Below are 21,911 nucleotides of genomic sequence, written 5' to 3'. Positions count from 1 at the left end.
GGAATTCAAACAATAATACAAAATAAAATCTAAATATTAGAGGTATTGGGAGAAAATCAAAATAAATTTTTTTAGAAAATCTACAAAAGCATTTAATCGAACATATAAAGAAAAACAAAATATATATATATATATATATATATATATATATATATATATATATATATATATATATATATATAATTTACAAATAATAATATATCTTGTTGTCGTATGTAATATTTAATTGATTAAATAACCACTTTTAATAAGAACCTAATCAAATTTGACACTGTTCTAAACTATTTATTTCAATTCCAAATGTATAATTAATGTATAATTTTATGTAAACAACTACATGTTTCAATGGCATTGTTTTTCTTGGATACGTATGGTCATCTTCACGTGCTTTAATAGTTAATTTACACAAAAATCAACAATCAAATACCAATTATTATATTTAAATATTCAATATGAAAGAGTTAAAGAAGAATTGATGGATTGAAGCTCTGACCTCCATTTCATATCAGGAAAAAAAAAATCGATACACATTCACCATTTTAGATCATCTCCAACCCATCTCTATTTTTTCCTTATAAATAAAGTAAAAAATATGGTAAATAGTGTTTGATCTCCAACCTACTCCGTTTTCTACCCCATTTTTTATCCTAAAAGTATATTCCTAGAATATTCCATTTTTATAACTTATATAGTAGGTGTTAGACCCGTGTATTACATAGGTTGATTTAAAAAAAAAAGTAAACATTAAAGTCTAAACATAAAATATTTTTTAATGTATAATTTTAAGATAAGAAAGAAAGAAACATATTTATTACAGTTTAAGTAGTATCATATATATGATATTTAATACTTTATATATATATAAGTATATGACTTTAATTTTAAAAATAGAAACAAACCAAAAATTGACAAGTGGATAATATTTATTTAAAAAATACCACAAAATGACAAGTATCAAAATTTATTAGAGATTGACATGTGGTAAAAAAACCTTTATTTATTAAGGAGGATTGTCAGATACACCCTTGTACTAATTAGATTTTAACAAATATATATATATATATATATATATATTATATTTTTTCATTACAAAAATATTTCAAATTATATTATAATAAATAAAATGTTTATATATAATAAATTTAAATTAATTATTACTTTATTATAGATAATTATTAAATAAATAAGATTAAATTTATAATAAATATATCAAGATTACGATCATATGTGTTTACTATATTTTATAAATTATGTTACTGTGTTTCAAGTTTTTAACATATATTTAATTTTTTATATGAATTCAATAAATAAATGTTAAAATCTATATTTATGATTAATTAATATAAATTAGTATATAACATGATATTATAAATATTAAATATTATATTTAAATTATAATTAGTATATAAAATAAACTAGAAATGTAAAAAATAAAAATAAGAGGGACTAAAATTGACAAACCAAACTTCACCTCCATTTTTAGAGATATGAATAATAATCCCCCATATATATGGGGGAATACTATTTATATCTCCAAAAAATGGAGGAGGAAATGGGGTAGGGTTGGAGAAGAATGGGGGGAGAAATGGAGGAAAAAATGGAGTTTGAGGGTAGGTTGGAGATGCCTTTAATCCTCTTTGGTCTTTGTTGTCCACTGTCACCATTGTTGATTCACCCTAATTGTGTACTTCAACTAGCTATAAGTAGAACATGAGAATAAATCTTTCCTAATCCTAAATTGAGTTTGTATTTAGGATGCTTAGCAGCTTCGTGAAACTTTTGCTTTTCACAGAACACCACCACCATCTTTAAAGCTAGATCTAAGCTTTTCTATGTCCATATAAGTATAAAAACAACTCAGATCCAATCTCTTCGAAGATTAGAGACACTGTATCAAACGAGTCTGATACCAGATCTGGGTCTTAAGGTAGCCGAAACTTGACCTTGGAGAGTGCACAGTGGTGGTGAGACGGACTTAAAGGAAAGGTTAGGATTCGATGCATCTTGCATTTTTTTCTCAATTGCATGAGAATGTGGTCTTTACTTGGACTTTACTGGTTCGCTCTCCCTTTTTTTCTACTCTTCTCTCAAACGGAGGGAGGCGGAAGGAGATTGTGGTAAGTGCAAAGGCAGAGGATATGGTTTTCAATGGTGGAAGGCGGAGGTCCGGTGGTTCTGGCTAAGGTATGGTTGTTCCGACGGTGTTAGGGTGGTTCCAGAGGAGGTCCGATGCTCATCATGTATCATGGTGGTCCATATCTAACTTAAGATGAGAGAGACAAGAATAGAAAGAAAAAGTGTGTGAGAGAGAAGTTAGTGGTTCAAATATGTTTTCGATTGTTCTCAAATTAAGAATTGTTCTCGTTTGAACATAAGTGTGTGAGTGAGTGTGTGTGTGTGTGTGTATATATATATATATATATATATATATATATATATTGTGTTCAATAGAAAATACATAAAACAAAAAACCTACAAACCCTAAAAAACTAGTAAAAATACATAAAAAAATACTTTGAGATAGTTATTATTTATTTATTTATTTATTTATTTATTTTTACTTTATATACATTAAAATCGCATATATAGATTCCTTGTGGCTTGGGGTAATCTATGGTTTGGGGTAATCTACATGTCTGGAAAATATATATATATATATATATATATATATATATATATATATATATATATATATATATATATATATATATATATATATATATATATATATATATATATATATATATATATATTAACTCGAACCATCCCTATAGTTTGTTTTTGTTTTGCCATTTTGTTTCCGACTTAAAATTACCAATTTACTCTTATAGAGTTTTGAAAACTACTTTTAATGATTTATTTATTATTTTATAGTTGATGTATTTTCTCACCCTTAACAAGCCACCATTTCATACTATAAGACCATAATACCTTCCAAAGATGGAGATTTGCTATAAGTTTCACATATAAAGCAATGAAACAAATTAAACACCTTCAATGCCTTCCCCACCTTTTGTATAATCGTATTAGCAGCGATAAAGAAACGGTGAAACACAAATTAAAGGATTATACTAAAAGCTTGAAAATCAGCAACAATTTACATAAATTGCAGGAATTGAACTCGAAACGAAGATAAGATGGGGTAGAACTCGGAGTTCTAGATTCAGATATATATTCTACAATTTAATCTAGGTTTGAATTTTAACCTCTACAAAATTTAAAGTTTTGCCAAAATGTCGTTAGATATTTAAAAAATAAGCAATTTTTTTTGGAAAATATGAATTTAAAAAATTGAAAAAAATAATTCTATTAGAAAGCTGCAATTCTTTTTATAACTGTAAATTTTTAAAAATCAGTAAATTTAAAAAAAAAAACTGAAATATTAAAAAAAACTAAAATTTTTTTAAACATAAAAATTAACATTTTAGGTGCATATATGCATATTTTTTCAAGTGCATATAATCATATTTTTATGGTATAATGCTTGTAAGTAAATCATAAGAAAAACCCATTTTTATTACTAATTTATAAACACAATACTACATGTATTTTATTCGATACGAAATAAAATATAAAAAACAAAAAATGCTACAAAGATTCAACGTGTTATAATTTCTTTTGTCAAGATTTATATATTTTCTTCAATTTATCACTTTTCACCTCTTTAATATTTTTCCACAAATTCTTCCAAATCTACAAGTAAATAAAAAAAACTTTATTAATGCAAGAACACTGACAAAAATGCATATGTATATATCATGTAAAATTAACATGTGATTATATCATGTAAGATTCACATCTGCTAATATATATATATATATATATATATATATATATATATATATATATATATGTGTGTGTGTGTGTGTGTGTGTGTGTGTGTGATATTCACATTTGATAGTATCTATTAAGATTTAAATGTGAAACTCACAAAAAAAATATTTAAATAATTAATGGAGAACACTAACGTATAATACATGTGTGTACGTAATGTTATGAATCCTAGATCTATAGATATTGTTTTTAAAAGAATTAGTTTTGTCATCCAAAAAGGGGTTATGATACTGCTTGTTGCTTATTTACCCGCTACGTCTATGTAAATCTTTCTTATGCAGCTTAAATCTTCAAATGTCTTGATTTGTTTAAAAAAAATGTGTGCATATAGATGTAATACATATGTGATTCACTTGTGATTTACATGTGTATCACATGTAATTTATATATAATTAACTTGTGATTTATATGTGAGTTACATGTGAATCACATATAATTAATATGTGAATTACATGTGATTCATATGTGAATTAAATGTGATTTTTATCGATCGAACATCGTAATGTCACCAACCCTCTAGGTTTCTATGAAGGAATTAGATATGATTCAAGAACAATAACTCATTAAAATAGACTCTGAATCTCAAATATCATCCAAGCCTTTGGTTAAATGGAGGACAACTTTTTCAAATAATCCCATCTTGGTGTACCAAGAAATTCAAACTAGTTTTTGGATTATGGTAGGACCTTGGACTTTATAATTATATATAATATGCGGCACCAAATAGATTTTAAACAACTTATCACGAATTCATGATTTATCTACGCCTTTTGCAGTTCATACATGATTACCATATTATAATTAATGATTAACAAATAGATTATAAATAATAATGTGGAAGATCGAATTAATAGAACCAAAAAAATAAGTAAATTAATGAGTCCTAAAAATTACCAGGTTTGAATTTATCATAAACTCTGAGGGGAGAAATTGATTGAAGATATCGGTGGTAGATATCAGCATGGGAACGATTGTAGAAACCGATTGCATTGACAATGAGAAAACGATTGTATAAGTCGTTTTCTTGGATGCATGATCGTAGGAGCAAAGCGATGTTGATCTTGGAGATGTGATCATCGTGAAGTTGATGGCAAAAGGCGACAACATAAGGTTACTTTCATTGAGGAGAGTCTTCTTGTAGATCTATCACCGACGATCAAGGTAATGGTTACCAATCGTCTTATTGATTCCCTAGATTTGGCGATTGCTTTCTAGATCTAGATGAACATATGAGAAATCGAGAGAATAATGCTAAGAGACGTGAATCGGTCGTCGAAGATGACGTTGCGATCGATCATCGATGTGAGATCCGGCTAAGGGGGTGTTTGGATAGGAAAAAAAGATGTGCTTATTGCTTATTTCCACAATAAGTTAATTTAAGTGTTTGGATAAAATCCAGCTTATTAGGCTAAATAAGCTAATTTTAATAAGCATCCTCTCTATGCTTATTGCTTATTGCTTATTCCCACCACAAATAAGCTATAAGCAATAAGCTAAAAATGTAATCCAAACACCCCCTAAGGAATTGTCATCTCAAAGGTTGAGTGTTGGTGAAGAAAAGTGTGTGTGTGTGTGTGTGTGTATAGGTGTGTGAGAGATACAAGTAGAATGTGGGAGCCGATGAACAATGATAAAAAGGGTTTCTCAAATTAGTCAAATTAGTTATCAGATAATGATATTGTTATTGTCTAATATGCCCCTGTTATTATTTTTAAATAGTCTAAAATATCTTTGAAATTGTTGATATTTACAAACAAACCATGTTTGATCTATGCCATTAAAACTTTTGATCTAACACTTCACTTTTAGTTTTCGACTTGTTGGAAAACTATAACTTCTCAAATGATTCGTCCTCTCGCTGTCACTCTATATGTATATATATATATATATATATATATATATATATATGTGTGTGTGTGTGTGTGTGTGTGTGTGTGTGCAATTTTGATGTTTTTAAAGTAAAAAAAAGATTAGATATATCAAAGTTTTTTTCTATGTATTTTTATTGATTTTCTAGGGTTTCTAAGGTTCATGCATTTTTTGTTGAACCTTTTATATATATATATATATATATATATATATATATATATATATATATATATATATATATATATATATATATATATATATATATATATATATATATATAATGGTTCTTTTGACATTTAAAAAATCAAAGATTTTGAGATTTTTTGATTCATATACGATTACTCGATAATCATATATGAATAATGTGTATATGATTTATTCTCATCAGAACCTACATCTATATATGAATAAATCATATGTAATTATTCAACTATGTATATTCCTTTTTTATTATTCATATATGATTATTGAGTAATTATATACAAATAAAAAAAATCTCAAGAACTCTATTTTTTAAAGAATCTAGAATGAACCTACATCTCTTTGTTTTAGGATGCATAATAATTAAGGTCGGAACCTTCTCTCATAAAAAGAACAAGCCACCACTTGTTTGATGACATGATTCGAACTTTAACCGTTGTTGTTCAGTATATTCCTATGATGAAGAGAAAATTTATCTCCTCGAGTCTTATTGACGACATGTATTACAATTTTTCGGTTGGACATCATGTTATAAATATTTAATTGTTCAACGATTTAACCGAAAGGTATTTTTAAGAATTTAATAGGTGTTTTCAAGAATTTAATAACGAAGGGTCTTTTTACGACTTTCATAACTTTGGATATTTTAAAAAAATTTATTACCCTAAGGTATTTTCAAGACTTAAAAATTGAATAGCATGTTCAAGATTTTAATTTCGAATTGTACTTTCAAGACTTTAATACCAAAGGGTACTTTAATGAATTTTATATTATAATGCATTTCTAAGACTTAAATACCAAAAAGTATTTTTAAGATTTTAACATGGAAGGGTATTTTCAAGACATTAATACCGAATGGTATTTTCAAGAATTAAATAACATAATGTATTTTTCGGTACATTAATATTGAATGTTATTTTCAAGATTTTAATACCAAATGGTATTTTCAAGACTTTAATACCATAGAGTATTTTCAAGAATTTAATATCGTATGGTATTTTTGAGACTATAATACCAAAGTATATTTTAGACTTTCATACCGAAGGTATTATAATGGATTTAATATCGCAAAGTATTTTCAAGACTTTAATACGAAAACGTATTTTCAAGAATTTAATATTGTAATGTATTTTTAAGAATGTTATAAGTTGAATCAATCAAATTCAATTTTTCTCACTCTATCTCAGAGTATCCATTCACGCGAAACTGGTATGCTTCTATTTCTACTTTCCGTAAGCAAGCCCGGGCTTTTTCCAACTATTCGATGGCTCCCTCGCACAATTCTTCTGAATTTCTAATAGTATTCAAGATTCTCTGTTTTTGATTATCTAATAAATCGCTTAATGAAAGTAGATTATCTTTCCATTCATTTCAAGAATTCCATGATCCCTTCCCGAACCAAACATGAATCTTTCGATTCATTTGGCTCTCACGCTCAATGTAAATTCTCATATCTTTATTCTTAATGTAATGAGCCTATCCTCTATTCTCTTGTCATATTCCAAAATGAAATCAAAATATCAAAAGGAATCACTAATCCAAGACCAAAATATTCGGAGGACTCTTCTGACCAAACAAAAAATATGTAATTGTCAGCAAAGTTGTGTTCTTTACTTTTTTTTTTATCCAATACTGAAGGGTATTTTCAAGAATTTAATATCGTAAGGTATTTTCAAGACTTTAATATCCGAGGGTATATTTAAAACTTTAATACAAAAGGGTATTTTCAAGAATTTAATACCGAAGGATATTTTTAAGAATTTAATATCGTAAGGTACTTTTCAAGACTTTAATATCAAAGGGTGTTTTTTGAACATTATGATACCGAAAGGTAATTAGGTTTGATGTTTTTACATCTTTAATATCTCATATCTAATTTTTTTATTTAGCATTATTTTAGCAAGGTGGTAGTTTTAGTTTTAGTTTTTGAGGGCATTGAGAGGCATGTTATATGTATTTTGAAAACTAATTTGGTTTGAGTGGTTTGGCATCGTTGCAATTGTTTTTGATGAATTTACAGTACTTAAAAGGTATTTATGAGGTATATGCATTGAGTTTGAAGGATCGTATCTAATGGAGTTTTGGTGATTTGATCGATCGCCGTTTTTCCCGTTTGTGCAATTCGAGAGAGTTAAGTCCTCGGGGACTTTTCAACGCTATATATTTTTTTCGTGATGACCGAAGGCTACTTTGTTGACGATTGATTTTGTCCTAAGGTGGAGTTTGTTAAATATGCTCATGCATGGATTTTCTTTGCTAGATGGTCCATCTTTCTTGACGAAAGGAAACTATTAATGGCGCCAACTTCCTTCCTTTCATGGTGAACACAAGAAATAAAGTTACGTACCTAGAGACATTTAAATACTTATAAGAGTCACACTTCCACACTTCGGTTTCACGGTAGTTCTCTACACATCATTATCTAGTTAGGTACCTAGAGACATTGCATCGTGCACCAACTACATCCAAATGAGAAAAACGTAAACTAGTCATGATTGTTAAACTATCACTAATTAGTACAAAAATGTTAAGTTGGTTTCCCTAAAAAGTAAAACCCACAACCAAAGGAGAGGACCATAAATAAACAATCAATGCTATTCCTTATATTGTCCATCTTCATTACCAACATGGATGTTAACTTTGGGAGCCTGAAGTTTAGCCTTCTAGTAGTAGCTACTAAAAATCACTACAAGAAATTAGAGTATTACCGGCGACGGGCGTCGCCGCTAAAGGTCGAAAATGTCGCCGCTAATACCTTTAGCGGCGACATGTTGCCGCTAATATCTTTAGCGGCGACACGTTGCCGCTAAAGGGTCGTTGCTATTGCTTCGTCGCTAATACTTCTTTGGTCGCCGTTATTGTCTTCTGTCGCCACTAAAGACGCGTCGCTGCTAATACTATCTGTCACCACTAAAGGTGTCGCCGCTATTTATATGTATTTGTATACATACAAATACACATACATACATAATACACATACATAATACCCATATACATACAAAAACACATACACATACACATACATAATTTGCATACAAAATACACATATACATATAAATGATCATACAAAAACACACACACACATATATATATATATATATATATATATATACATAAAAATACACTCAAAATACACATATACATACAAATGCAAATACAAATACATATCCACATCTACAAACAAAATACACATACAAATACACATCTAAAATATCAAATTTTCGTCATGAACAGTGGTGGTGGCGGTATACTCCAGCAAGAAGGTGGGAAATGGAGAGGAAGAGGGAAAACACAGAAGTAGATCAGAGAAGAAAGTGAAGACGAAGCTGATTTTATTGTCGATTCTCTTTAGCGGCGACGCATCGGAGGGAAAACTATATGGGGTTTCCTACATCGTTGGATCATTGCTTAAATCGATGGATGGGGTTGAAATAACGCGGATCGCCAGAATAGTCAATAGCGGCGACACCTTTAGCGGCGACACACCGGAGGGAAAATAACGCGGGGTTTTCTATGTCCTCCTAGTCGTTGGATAATCATCTAAATCAACGGTTAGGGTTGAAATGATGCGGGTCGCCAACATAAGCCTTTGGCGGCGACACCTTTAGCGGCGACGGGCACTTTTAGCGGCGACAAAAAACGCGTTTGTTTGATGTCGCTGCTAAAAGTGACTATCGCTGCTAAAGGTGTCGCCGCTATGGCCTGTTATTCTTGTAGTGAATGTCAAAACTATTTTTGGGTGTGTTCGGCACGAATCATTTGGGAGAGTTTGAGAGCTTCTAGCTTTTAGCGTTTGACAAAACACTCCGTTTTGAACTAAAAGCCTTGTTTGGAACTAGAAACTTCTATCGTTTAGTTTAAACAAAACGCTCTAAATCCAAATGTTAATTCATGTAGCGTTTAACAAAACGCTACCCGCTATAAGCTACCCACTGTCAGCTAGTTTTGTCAAACACACCCTTCATATATCTTGTTTAAATCGATTAATAGATCCCCTTTTACTATTGGATGGGTGTTTGCATTCAATGATATGTTACATTTGAATGACATCGAATAACTTCTAAGTATATTTATCAAAATGAAGGTACATATAACATAAGTTTTCTAACATATTCCCTATATATCTACCATATTTGTCCTAAAGATCTATGCCATAAAACTTATTGGTTGATAGCAATTCATGTGCAAGATTCATCTGTACCACACTTCCCGTAAACTTCTATCAAACCAAGAAGTAAATATCTATTCATGGATCTTTGGAACAAATTATACAAAATTAAAGTGAATTTACAAAAAGTGAATGACTAATCTAAAAATTGTAGATAATATACAGTTTCGAGATTGCTCATTAGAGTTTTGAAATTGTTCTATAGTTTGATAAAATGTAGACTCTATTTTAGTGTACATGAAGAATACAAGACCACAATCTACCATGTTTAGGCACTTTGTAAGAACTTTATAACATTTAGACACAAAGCTAACTAAAAAGCTTAAAAACCAACAACATTACAGATTCCTTAACAAGGAGTAGGAGAGTCTTTATCTTCCGTTCATGAGTTGGTGACAATTTTTGAGGGAAATGAGGTCAACCCAACATGGTGCATCAAGGGACTAGCTACCCAATTGGGAGGAAAGGACAATGATTGATTTCATCAAAATGGTTTCTAAGGAAGTTGGTGAAACCCTATCATGGAAAAGGGGAGGTGTGATCCGAGATGCCATGACCACCAAACAAACAGGGGTAATTGAAAAGAAAAACCGAAGTGGGTGAGTAAGGAAGCCGTGCAGTCATATGCATGAATATATATATATATATATATATATATATATATATATATATATATATATATATATATATATATATATATATATATATATATATATATAGCCATGGCTTTTGCCCTAGCTTCACGAGACATAAGCCTCGAGGCTAACCGAAGCGTAATCCTCACGGGACTATTAATATATAATTATATAAAATTGTATATCTCATAATTTTATATCAAAATGAGAAATAAGAAAAGTTAGTAGCTCAAATGTGTAACACAAAATCCTTAAATGCCAGATGTTAAGCCTTCCGATTTAGATAGAGAATTTAAGAAGGTGCGAAGGTGAGAGAGAAAGTGATGAGGGAGGTTTATTAGGTCACAAAGGGTTTATGAAGTCTTTTAAGTATACATATAGATTATAAGAAATCAAATATCCTCCTACTTTTTTCTATTACCATCTTCCTACACACTTTAGATTGTGATATTTTTCATATTTAATAAAATTAATAAAGATTTATTACACTTGTCATCACCTAAAAGTGGTAAGGGGATGGGTAGGAAGAACAAGTGGGAGGATATATAACTTATCTATGATAAATAAGTAATTATCAAAGAGGTGATAATTGAGTCAAAGTAAAAAAAGTAAAAAAAAAAAAAAAAAAAAAAAAAAAGCCAAAATGTCAATGAAAATAATCAAAATAGTGTGTTTGATGCATCTTAAGCCTCAACACCTCGCCTCATAGCCTCACGCTGCCTCACATCACCTCACTCCGGTGAGGCTTAAGCCTCATTCTAGCCATATGAGGCTTAGGATTTGAGGCTTTTTTCCCTCGCCTAAGCCGAGGCTAGCCTCGAGGCGTAAGCCTCAAAAAGCCTTTTTAAACTATTGCCATGAGTAGGCATGACATGAACTAACCCACCACCTGCAGAAAGGAAGCCTTTTTCATTTAAGGGAGATATAAAAGTGAATGAAACAGAGTTTGGAGGAGAGCTTCTAAAGACACAGACCACTCCAAACAAAGATAGCTCCGAGTGTTTTTTAAAATAGAGAAAATTGTTTGATATACAGAAAATTCTTATAAAGCTCCTTGTCTTCTTTTCTAATTTGTATTAACTCATGAAAAACTCGTTGAACATCCGTTCAAGGGTGCCCTGTTCTAAACCTTGAACAAATCAGCAAAAGAAAAACTATACTAACATAACTGAAGACAAACTCAGAAACTTTGTTGTTAATAAAGACCACATTTCAATTGAAGCAGTAAAATTTATAGGCAAAATCCAAGATCAATTTATCCATACACATAAAGAACCCTAAATTAGTTGAAGAACGCTTACTTGAAGGGATTGACATATTCAGTGGTGTTGAAGATGATGTCATACTTTGATTATTTTCAGTTCCTGTAATGATGCCTCATTGGTAGTCTGATAGGTCGATTTTTACACATATGCTCATGGTGTTTATATGGAAAATATGTATGAGGGAAAGAGTCAAATAGATAATTAGATGTCCCCTCATTTTATGTTTCTCCCATATGGCCATATGTGTTAATTTTTCACCACTGCATCTTACCAATAAGTTATAGAACAACACACATTAATTCCCTCAAGTTATAGACAAAATGTTATATCCATCCATGTAATAAATATTACAAAATTTATGGTACAAATTAAACGTAATTGTACAAAGCATGTAATAAATATTACAAAATATATAGTCCATAGGCGACATTGACCAGTTATTTTCCAACATAAGCGTTTTTATGCATGTCCTGTTAGGAATATTCAGCAATTCATTTAATTTTCCTTATCATATTATGATCTTTTGGCCTCTACATCAATTTATTGCAACAGCTAAGCAGTTAATGGAGAGTGAAAGTGTGGCACTAATAGGTCCAGAATCATCAGCTTTCACTCATATGATCTCCTACATCGCGAAAGAACTCCAAGTTCCTCTACTATCTTTCACAGCCACAGACCCTACATTGTCCTCGCTTCAATGTCCATTCTTTTTGCGAACAACTCACAGTGATCTATTCCAAATGGCTGCCATAGCAGACATAATCGACTACTATGAATGGAGACAAGTGGTAGCCATTTACATTGATGATGATCGTGGGAGGAATGGCATAACTTCATTAGCAGATCAATTAGCTGCCAAAAGGTCGAAGATCTCACATAAAGCGCCTATCAATCCCGATGCAACACATGAAGACATACGAAATGTTTTGCTTCAGGTTTCGTTCATGGAATCAAGAGTTATTGTTGTTCACACATGCACCAACTGGGGATTAGATATACTTAATGTTGCTCAAGATCTTGGTATGATGGATAGTGGGTACGTTTGGATCACAACCGACTGGCTTTCTACCATCATAGACATAAGCTCGCCACTCCCAAGAAAGTCCATTGCTTCTATGCAAGGAGTTATTACACTGAGATCATACATCAAAGATTCAGACCTTAGAAGAAAGTTTGTTACCAAATGGGAAAACATGACCACATTTGGCGTGAGTACGTATTCTCTATATGCATACGACACTATTTGGCTGCTTGCTCGTGCTCTTGATGATTTTTTTGATCAGGGTGGGAACCTTTCGTTCTTGAAAGCTCCTCAAATGAAGGACTCACAAAGCAGATTCTTGAATCTTGATTCTTTCAGAGTTTTTAGTGGAGGGAAAATCTTGGTTGAAAAAATCTTAGGAGCCAAAATGAACGGAACAACAGGACCCATCGAGTTCACTTCCGATAAAAGCTTGGATTTTCCAGCATTTGAAGTTATTAACGTAATCGGTACTGGGTTTAGGAGAGTTGGGTATTGGTCAAACTCATCACGTCTGTCCACTTCTCCTCCAGAAACACCCAAAACAAACGAATCTAGTTCGTCGTCTGAGCTGTTGCATAGTGTAGTTTGGCCAGGTGAAACCGTTAAAAAGCCTCGTGGATGGGTTCTTCCACAGAATGGAAAACATCTGAAAATTGGGGTTCCAATTCGAGTCAGTTTTCAGGACTTCGTGAAAGAAGTCAACGAGACTGATAGGTATGTAGGATACAGCATCGATGTGTTTGTTGCTGCAGTGAATCTGCTTCCATATGCTGTGCCACATAAGTTCTATTCGTATGGAGATGGTCATAAGAACCCGAGTTACACTGATCTCATGAGCTTGGTCAGCACTGGTGTGAGTGTTTCTTTCTACCTCTTCAATCTTTTCTATTTAAAGGTACTGCATGATTTCTTTCGATCTTTATGAGCTAATGAATGTACAGGTCTATGATGCTGCGGTGGGTGATATTGCCATTATCACCAACCGAACAAGGATGGTGGATTTTACTCAGCCGTATATTGAGTCTGGGCTAGTTGTGGTGACACCGGTGAAGAAGCTAAGCTCTGGAACATGGGCTTTTTTCAGGCCGTTCTCTGCTGAATTGTGGTGTGTTATTGGGATTTTTTTTGTAGTAGTGGGAGCAGTTGTTTGGATTCTAGAACATCGCAAAAACGTTGAATTTCGTGGTACTCCTAAACAACAGGTTGTCACAACCCTATGGTAAGTGTAAATGTGTGTGTGTGTGTGTTTTGTAATTTAGACCTAATACTTCTAGGTTTGGGCATTCTAGAGTAGTAGCTGGTGTTGGAATTTCTTTGCTCCACCAATTCTTGTGACTTCAAAAGAGTCTTCATTTTTATACTGCAAGAATGAATATTGTTACCTTTGGAAATTGGGATAAAGGGTTAAGACAAAGGATTTGCAGTGTTGTTCGCCATTGTTTGCACTCCTATATGTTCTCTGTTTCACTTGGGAAACACTTTTTTCTATTCTCTGTGTTTCAGTACTCCAGGACTCACCTGGTATGAGAAAGAGAGACTTTGCTCATGTCCACTTTCCTCAAGTTCTACAATTACCCCAAACTCAGTGTTTGATAACACAAAGTGAAAAAGGGAGTTATATAAAAACTCAAGCAGAAAGAAAGAGTCCTTATTTATTCAACCGCTGTAACATAAAATTAAGGAAAACCAAACAATTTACAATGCAAATTTTGAAAAGCTACCAAAGCTGAAAACATCACAAGGCATGTCCCTTGATCTACCACACTACCCAAAAAACAAGTTTATCACTAATAAGACCCATTAATGCTTATAAAGTTTTAGATCGTTATTCAGTATAGTTAGTATTCGTTAGGATGTATACTTCATTATTTTCTTACTAATGGTCTGTGTTTTGTTCTTTGCAGGTTTAGCTTTTCTACCCTATTTTTCTCCCACAGTAAGTTACTACATATGAAACCAACTAAGGTCTTTTATCTTTTTGACATGGTGAATTTAACGTATATGTATGTGGTTCTTTTTTACTCGAGTATTAAGTTCACGGATAGCAACCTGCTTTTAAATTATGTTTATTATAGCATCCTACTCCGACGTCTTATTATATAGAATTGTACAATTGTATAATATTGTAACGTAACAAATGACTGGATGATGTTTTAAATCAAATTAATGAAAGTACATTGTCATTAACCCTTGACTTGAATCTTAATGCGGAAACAATGATTTACTGGAGAAAGCAAGGGAAAGGAGGATTTTCCTTTGAGTCTTGATATTTTACATGTTTGCCATCATTTTCTCAAATTTTGTAGACATCATTTATCCATAACAACACTTAATGGGGAAACGAAGAGACATAACATTAATAATCCTTCCTCCTCCCAAGGGTGGCGTTTACCTTTTTTGAAAAACATATTGCTTCATTTGACGATTTCTTTCTATATGCTAAAACCTTAAACACGGTTAATGCAGAACAAAACATGAGGAGCACTCTTGGTCGTTTCGTATTAATTCTATGGTTGTTCGTAGTTCTGATAATCAGCTCGAGTTATACAGCAAGTCTCACCTCAATATTGACCGTTCAAAAGCTTTATTCACCGATTGAAGGAATTAATAGTTTGCAATCAAGAAAAGATCGTATTGGGTACCAAGAAAGTTCTTTTGTTCGAAACTATTTGGTCAAAGAAATTGGCATTTCTGAATCTAGACTTGTTCCTCTTAACTTGCAAGAAGACTATGATAAAGCCTTAAACGATGGACCGAACAATGGCGGTGTCATTGCAATTGTTGATGAACGTCCATATATCGAACTTTTCCTTTCAACTCGTTGCCAGTTCAGCATCGTTGGTCCAGATTTCACAAAAAATGGATGGGGATTTGTAAGTAGTTACACCAGACCATTCTTACACTTAAAATTTGATATGAAGAAGTTGATTTTCCACTGAAGTATTGCTACAACCTTAAACTTTATAACAAATAATATCTTTTTTTTATAAATGTTCAATTCAAATCATATATGTTTTGTGCTTAATTTCCATAGTCAAACCGACTTGAGTTGCCTTAATTTTCATTTATCTGTGTATTATGGCGTCCCACTTTCATTTCTTTCTCCTACATTATTGTACCTTCATTTTGTTCCGGACAAAGGTGAACTATGAAATTTCTGCATTATACTACCAACTTTTTTCTTATTAGGACATGATACATTGGAATTTCTATACAATTATAATACTGAAAATTGATTTCTATATAGTGGTGTAATTATGTAGATTCTTTAAAACAACAGTGATGCAATACAAAAAATTATTATAATACACAAATTAATGAAAGTACATTGCTAATTCTTGCATTTATACATTCTCTTTACGCTATGTCTAACTTCTATAGTCGACCCAATACCTTTCAAGGCTTCTATGTTGATATGAATTTGTTGATTTTCCATAAATGTCTTGCTACACATAAATCTTTTTACAAATAACTTTTTTTTTTACCAATATCATATTCAAATCATAATTATTTTGTGTTTCTGATTCTTTATAGGCCTTTCCACACGAGTCTCCCCTTGCAATAGATATTTCGGATGCCATTCTCAAACTATCAGAAACCGGAGAGTTACAAAGGATCCACAACAAATGGCTAATGCGGAGTGCTTGCAGTTCACAAGGAGCAGAGCTTGCAGTTGATAGGCTCGAGCTAAAGAGGTTTAAAGGCCTATTTCTTATAATTGGATTAGCTTGTTTTCTTTCTCTGGTTGTATACTTAGTGCCCATAATATACCACTATACTATAAAGAAATCAAACTCGTCCAAGTCACCTCGACCAAGACCCATTCAAACGTTCATTTCATCCGTTGATGGAAAAGAAGGAGCGGTTAGTGCATATTCTCAGAAAAGGCTTAGAGGAACAAGTTCACTTAGGAGCGACGACAATGATGCATTTCACCATAAATTTACCATAAACGAGTCATCATCAAACATATTACACTGGTCACAACAAGGACATTGATTTTAAGTATGAAATATGTGTTTTTCCACCTTGGAGGAGTATAAACCATGTTAACGCCCATGCGCCACAAGTAAGGAAAGTTGTTTAGTTAGGAGGTATTGGTAGTTTTTATATAATTTCTTTATCTCTTGTCTCCTTATTATTGACTTTATACCCATGTAACTCCTTCATTGTCGGTTTTATATATACAAGTTGTTGTGCCTTGTTGTTTTGCACATAGAGGTTTCCACCAATATACTTGTGTTCTTGCTTTTTTATTTCTCATGTTATGCCAAAACCGATTTTTCCCCTTTAACGTTTTTTAGTCTAAATTATTTCTTCTCTCATAAAAATGCTCCAATAATCGATTCTCCCCGACACAAGTATAGGGTATATCCACTTTTGTTAAATGTGACTGAGAATTGAAGACTCGAAATTCACGGTGGAGCATTCTTATCCGAGATGGAGCATTTTGTTGTTTGGTTATAGGGCATTTGTTGGGCTTTATAGATTGCGTCTTTTGGGCTCGTCTATTTATATTGTTTTGTATTACGGTTTGGGTCTGTCCAACCGTGAGTCTTTTATGCTTTGTATATAAGCTTATGCTTGCATGCATATTAGGTTAAGGTTTTTAGAGATCTGAGAATACGATATTTTCCAGACGACTAAAGGTTTCTTTGATCATACTTGTAACCTTCCAATCCTCTACAGTTGATGTTCTTAATCGAGCTCTTCTGAGGATTTTGTTTTAATCATTCGACACGTTTGATTCAATCTTGTTCTATTATTTTACTGTGTTTATATCGTCATTGTTTACATTCTTGTTCAAGATCTAATCGATCTTCACAGATTAAAAGAAACTTTAATCTCATCAATTGGTATCAGAGCAGGAGGCTGTGTAATTGATACACATCTTTTCTGTGAAAAAGATTTTCATTAGGGTTTTTCCGCAATCATCAATATTTATTGAGCCGTCATCTCTTTATTGACGTATCTTGATATTTATTATTTTGCCCTAATCTGCTTTATTACAAGTCTGATCTTTGAACAGGTTTTTCGATCATAATGGACGCAACACAATCAAACGTCATTAACATTTCCAACAGCATTGGTTCGACGACAAAGATTCCGATCTTATATACCCATGATTATGAAGTATGGGCACATCATTTCGAAGACTATGTTATTGGATCGGAGGAAAATGGGTATTTGATTTGGGAAGCCATCACAAACGGGCTGTTTTCTCATTCTGCAACGTCCAGAATCATTAAAACTCAAAAACAATACAATGATCTGCTCAAGGACGTGAAAGACATTGCACAAGATGAAAAGGATAAGTTCCAATGCAATATCAAAGCACTAAGATTGATCCGGTTCGCTCTTCAGTCCGATACATTCAGATTGGTTAGCTCGTGCACGACGGCGAAGGATGTTTGGGACAGACTTCGAGAACTGTACTCTACAGATGAAGATCTTGAACATTCTATTCAAACTCTGCTTCTATCTGAGTTTGGAGAATTCAGACAAGGGGCTGAAGAATCTGTGACCCAGACGTTCGATCGGTTCAATCATCTTCTGAGCAAGATGATCAAACATGATATCGAAAGGAAGCTCATCGAACAGAAGGTTACATTCCTGAATGGTCTAAGGTTTGAATGGAGAGCAGTAGTTTCCACGGTTAAAGCCCATGAGCAATTTAAATCATACTCTTTGGCGAAACTGGTGGGAATTCTCAAATCTCAAGAGAAAAACGTGGTGCAAGAAAAGAATGTCGTTTCCGGTCTCGGTTCGTTGGCTCTCTTGTCAAAAAGTAAAGCTGTTATGGAAGATGAAGACCTCAGCCTGGAAGAATATGATCTCACATCAGAAGACTATGCCTTGATGGTATCCAATCCTAAAAGGTTCATAAAGAAGAAATTTCCCAGCAACAAAAACCGAAACTGGCAGGGGAGTTATAGCTCTGAAAAGGTGGTTAATGAACCGAAAGCTGAGGAGCACAAGAAGGAACCGAAGGTTGACGGAGACTCAGGGGTGAGCTGTTTCTACTGTGGTGGGAAAAATCATTATGCTAAGGACTGTGTCCTCAAGAAAATGGCTGAGAAAGATGATGGGAACGATGAGGAAGCTGTGTTGCAGAAAAGATTGGATGAGTTGAGAAAGAAGAAGTCTGCCGCTAACCCGCCTAGTAATGCTCTTATTGTGCAGGGTTCTGTTCCAGGTGATGAGTTCGGTAGCACGGAAGTTTGGTCTACCGACTCAGAAGACGAGGAAGTGAGGCAGCCTACTCATGGAAAGGCGTTCGTGTCTAAGGAAGAAGGCAGTGGTGGTAAATGCCTTATGGTTTCTGACGTATCTCAATTGAGGGGATACAACACTGATGGAGGCAATGATGGACAGAATGCAAAGGAGGGCATGTGCTTCACAGCCAAACCACTCAGCCAGCAGTTCAATGAGCTTGATGAACTGATAAAGAAGGTACAATCTGTTTTTATTTCATGTAAAGTACCATCATCCTCTTATGAGAAAGAACTAAAAAATGTCAATACAAGAATATCTCATCTAGATAGTAGCTTAACTCAAACTCGGGTCACAAATTCTAACCTAACTGATCAATTGAGCAGGGCAGCGTCGAAGAGTGAGGAGCGGAGAATGTGGATAGAGTTAAAGGAATCGGAATTAGTCAAAGTTAAAGATGAAAACATTTATTTGCAAAGAGACAATTTGAAATTGTTAAAACAACGAAATGTTTTTTGTTTAATTGCTAAACGTCTATATTCTAATATTACTCAGCTTCACTTGGATTGTGAAATAGGCCAAAGGATTCACCGCATGATCTTGCCCTTCCTAGAATTTAAGGAAGATGAAATCGATGCCGAAGCCTATAATTGTGAAAGTGTGATATCGTCTGATGACATTAATCCCACCTACATGTATGGACTGGACAAAATTGAGTCCTTCATTAAATCCAAAGACCACAAGCTCATGCTTAAAAATCTTTTGGATGAAAATGACAGACTTAAACTGAGGACCGAAACCATGCAAAAATTTGACTCTTTAAACGCCAACGTAAGCTCAGAAAACAAAATTGATGTTGAAAATGCATCTGAGCTTAACGAGGACGACAATATGAGTGAAATTTCTGTAGAGGACACGGTTGACTGCTCAGAATTTATTAAAACCGAGCCAGAAAATCACAAGAATCTAATTTCTGAAAATTCTGTAGAATTCGCTCGGTTGTCCTATCAAAAGTCCCCGAAATTAGTTGAGAAAGCTATTGTGTATCAAAAGGTCAGGACTACTCCAAATCAAGTATACAAGGTAACAGGAGTAACCGAACATCAAACAGCTGAACTTGCAGCCATTGTAAACGAAGACAATGCTGATGGCTGTGATGAGTACTTCTGGGAAGCTCCTATTGATAATGCAGACGAAACCATCGGTTTATCTGAAAGAACTTCCTGGAAGAGCAAAGGAAGATACATACCCGAACCGTTGAATAAGCCAAACAACTTCAATGAGCCGAGCACTAGTGGTACAAAAGATACTCCTCAGAAGAATGTTCACTCACCAAAAGAAGACATTCCTTCGGCTCCTTCAGCTCAAAGTAACTCTACTGCAGTTCAAATGGAACCGGTCAAGGAGTTGACAAAAACGAAAGCAAATGTTCATCATCAACCTTCTCAGATGCGGAATAGGAAGATAGAAAGGAACAATCGATACAGGAAGAACCTTTCTGAAAGGAAACAATTATAGCGTTCCCAGAATGCATATTTCACTCATCAAGACAAGAATCTAAAGTGTGAAAACATTCCTGCAGGAAAGCTTGAAAGTCACAAAACCGAAAGCCAAGGTTCGGTTCACAAGAAGATATCAACCGAAAGCCAAGGTTCGGTTCACAAGAAGATATCAACCGAAAGCCGAGGTTCGGTTCACAAAAAGATAACAACCGAAGGCAGAAGTTCGGTTCTGAAAAGGATATAAACCAGAACAAAGGTTCGGTTCCAAAGGTAGCTCCAACCGAACGCAAAGGTTCGGTTCTGAAGACAAAAGAGTACAAAACTCTAAGGTCGGTCCCTCCAATGATCAAAAACAAAAGGGTCACCTAGAGTCTCCTTCTAAGTCTAATTCTTCTCATTCTTCTAATTCTTCCTCAACCTCTGTTTCATCTCGATCTCGTTCTAAATCCGATTCGTCTTATTCTCAAAAATCTCATTCATCAACTGAGCAAAAGTGGAAGCAGAAGGTTAGTAAATCCACATCAGAGACCGAATCTAACTCTACTAATCTTAACAAAATAAAAGTTTACACCATTAAAAGGAAAGATAAAACAACTCTCGTGAAAAGAACTTATCTTGTTGATATCTCTCTCATTGCTCCTGTTTCAATGCAAAGCTCACGTGGACCCAAGAAACTTTGGGTTCCTAAATCTGTCTAAATTTTGCAGGTTATAAGTGACGAGCAGTTCGATGAAGAATGGTACATTGATAGTGGCTGCTCGCGTCACATGACAGGGAGGAAAGAGGAGCTTAGGGAGTACAGATCTCTTGCAAATGGTGGCAACGTCAAGTTCGGAAACAATTCTTTCGGCATCATAAAGGGATACGGGATGATAACCAATGGGGACTTCTCTATAAGGAAGGTGGCTTATGTGGAAGGACTCCAATACAACCTCATTAGTGTATCTCAACTGGTTGGAGGTACAGGTCTCAAAGTCACTTTCGATGATGAAGGTTCAGAAATCATAGAGAAAAAGTCAAATAAAGTGATTCTCAAGTCAGAGCGAAAGGGTGAAATGTTTCCCTTAAACATGAAACCTATCAAAGGAAACCCAACTGTATGCTTATTGTCAAAAGCGCAATCCGACGAAAGCTGGTTGTGGCACCGAAGATTATCTCATCTTAACTTTAAAGATATCAACCGTCTTGTTACAGGAGGTC

At 33.5% G+C, this 21,911-nt stretch overlaps 1 protein-coding gene across 1 annotated transcript in view; it reads left to right on the top strand.

Annotated features, from left to right (window-relative positions):
- The window catches only part of LOC145007939 (glutamate receptor 3.6-like), a 29,666-nt gene extending 12,478 nt beyond the window's left edge, over window positions 1-17,188 (top strand). The window contains exons 4-8 of the mRNA XM_078966553.1: window positions 12,525-13,849; window positions 13,938-14,215; window positions 14,901-14,932; window positions 15,463-15,869; window positions 16,531-17,188. Of these exons, the coding sequence (XP_078822679.1) occupies window positions 12,525-13,849; window positions 13,938-14,215; window positions 14,901-14,932; window positions 15,463-15,869; window positions 16,531-16,995 (2,507 nt within the window). The 3' untranslated portion in view covers window positions 16,996-17,188. The remainder of the gene's footprint in view (window positions 1-12,524; window positions 13,850-13,937; window positions 14,216-14,900; window positions 14,933-15,462; window positions 15,870-16,530) is intronic.
- Window positions 17,189-21,911: the final 4,723 nt, after the last annotated feature.

Source organism: Lactuca saligna, chromosome 8, assembly GCF_052625555.1.
Source record: "Lactuca saligna cultivar CGN05327 chromosome 8, ASM5262555v1, whole genome shotgun sequence".
Lineage (NCBI taxonomy): Eukaryota > Viridiplantae > Streptophyta > Magnoliopsida > Asterales > Asteraceae > Lactuca > Lactuca saligna.
Note: the sequence above shows the minus strand (reverse complement) of the source record. Positions and strands in the feature narration are given on the sequence as shown.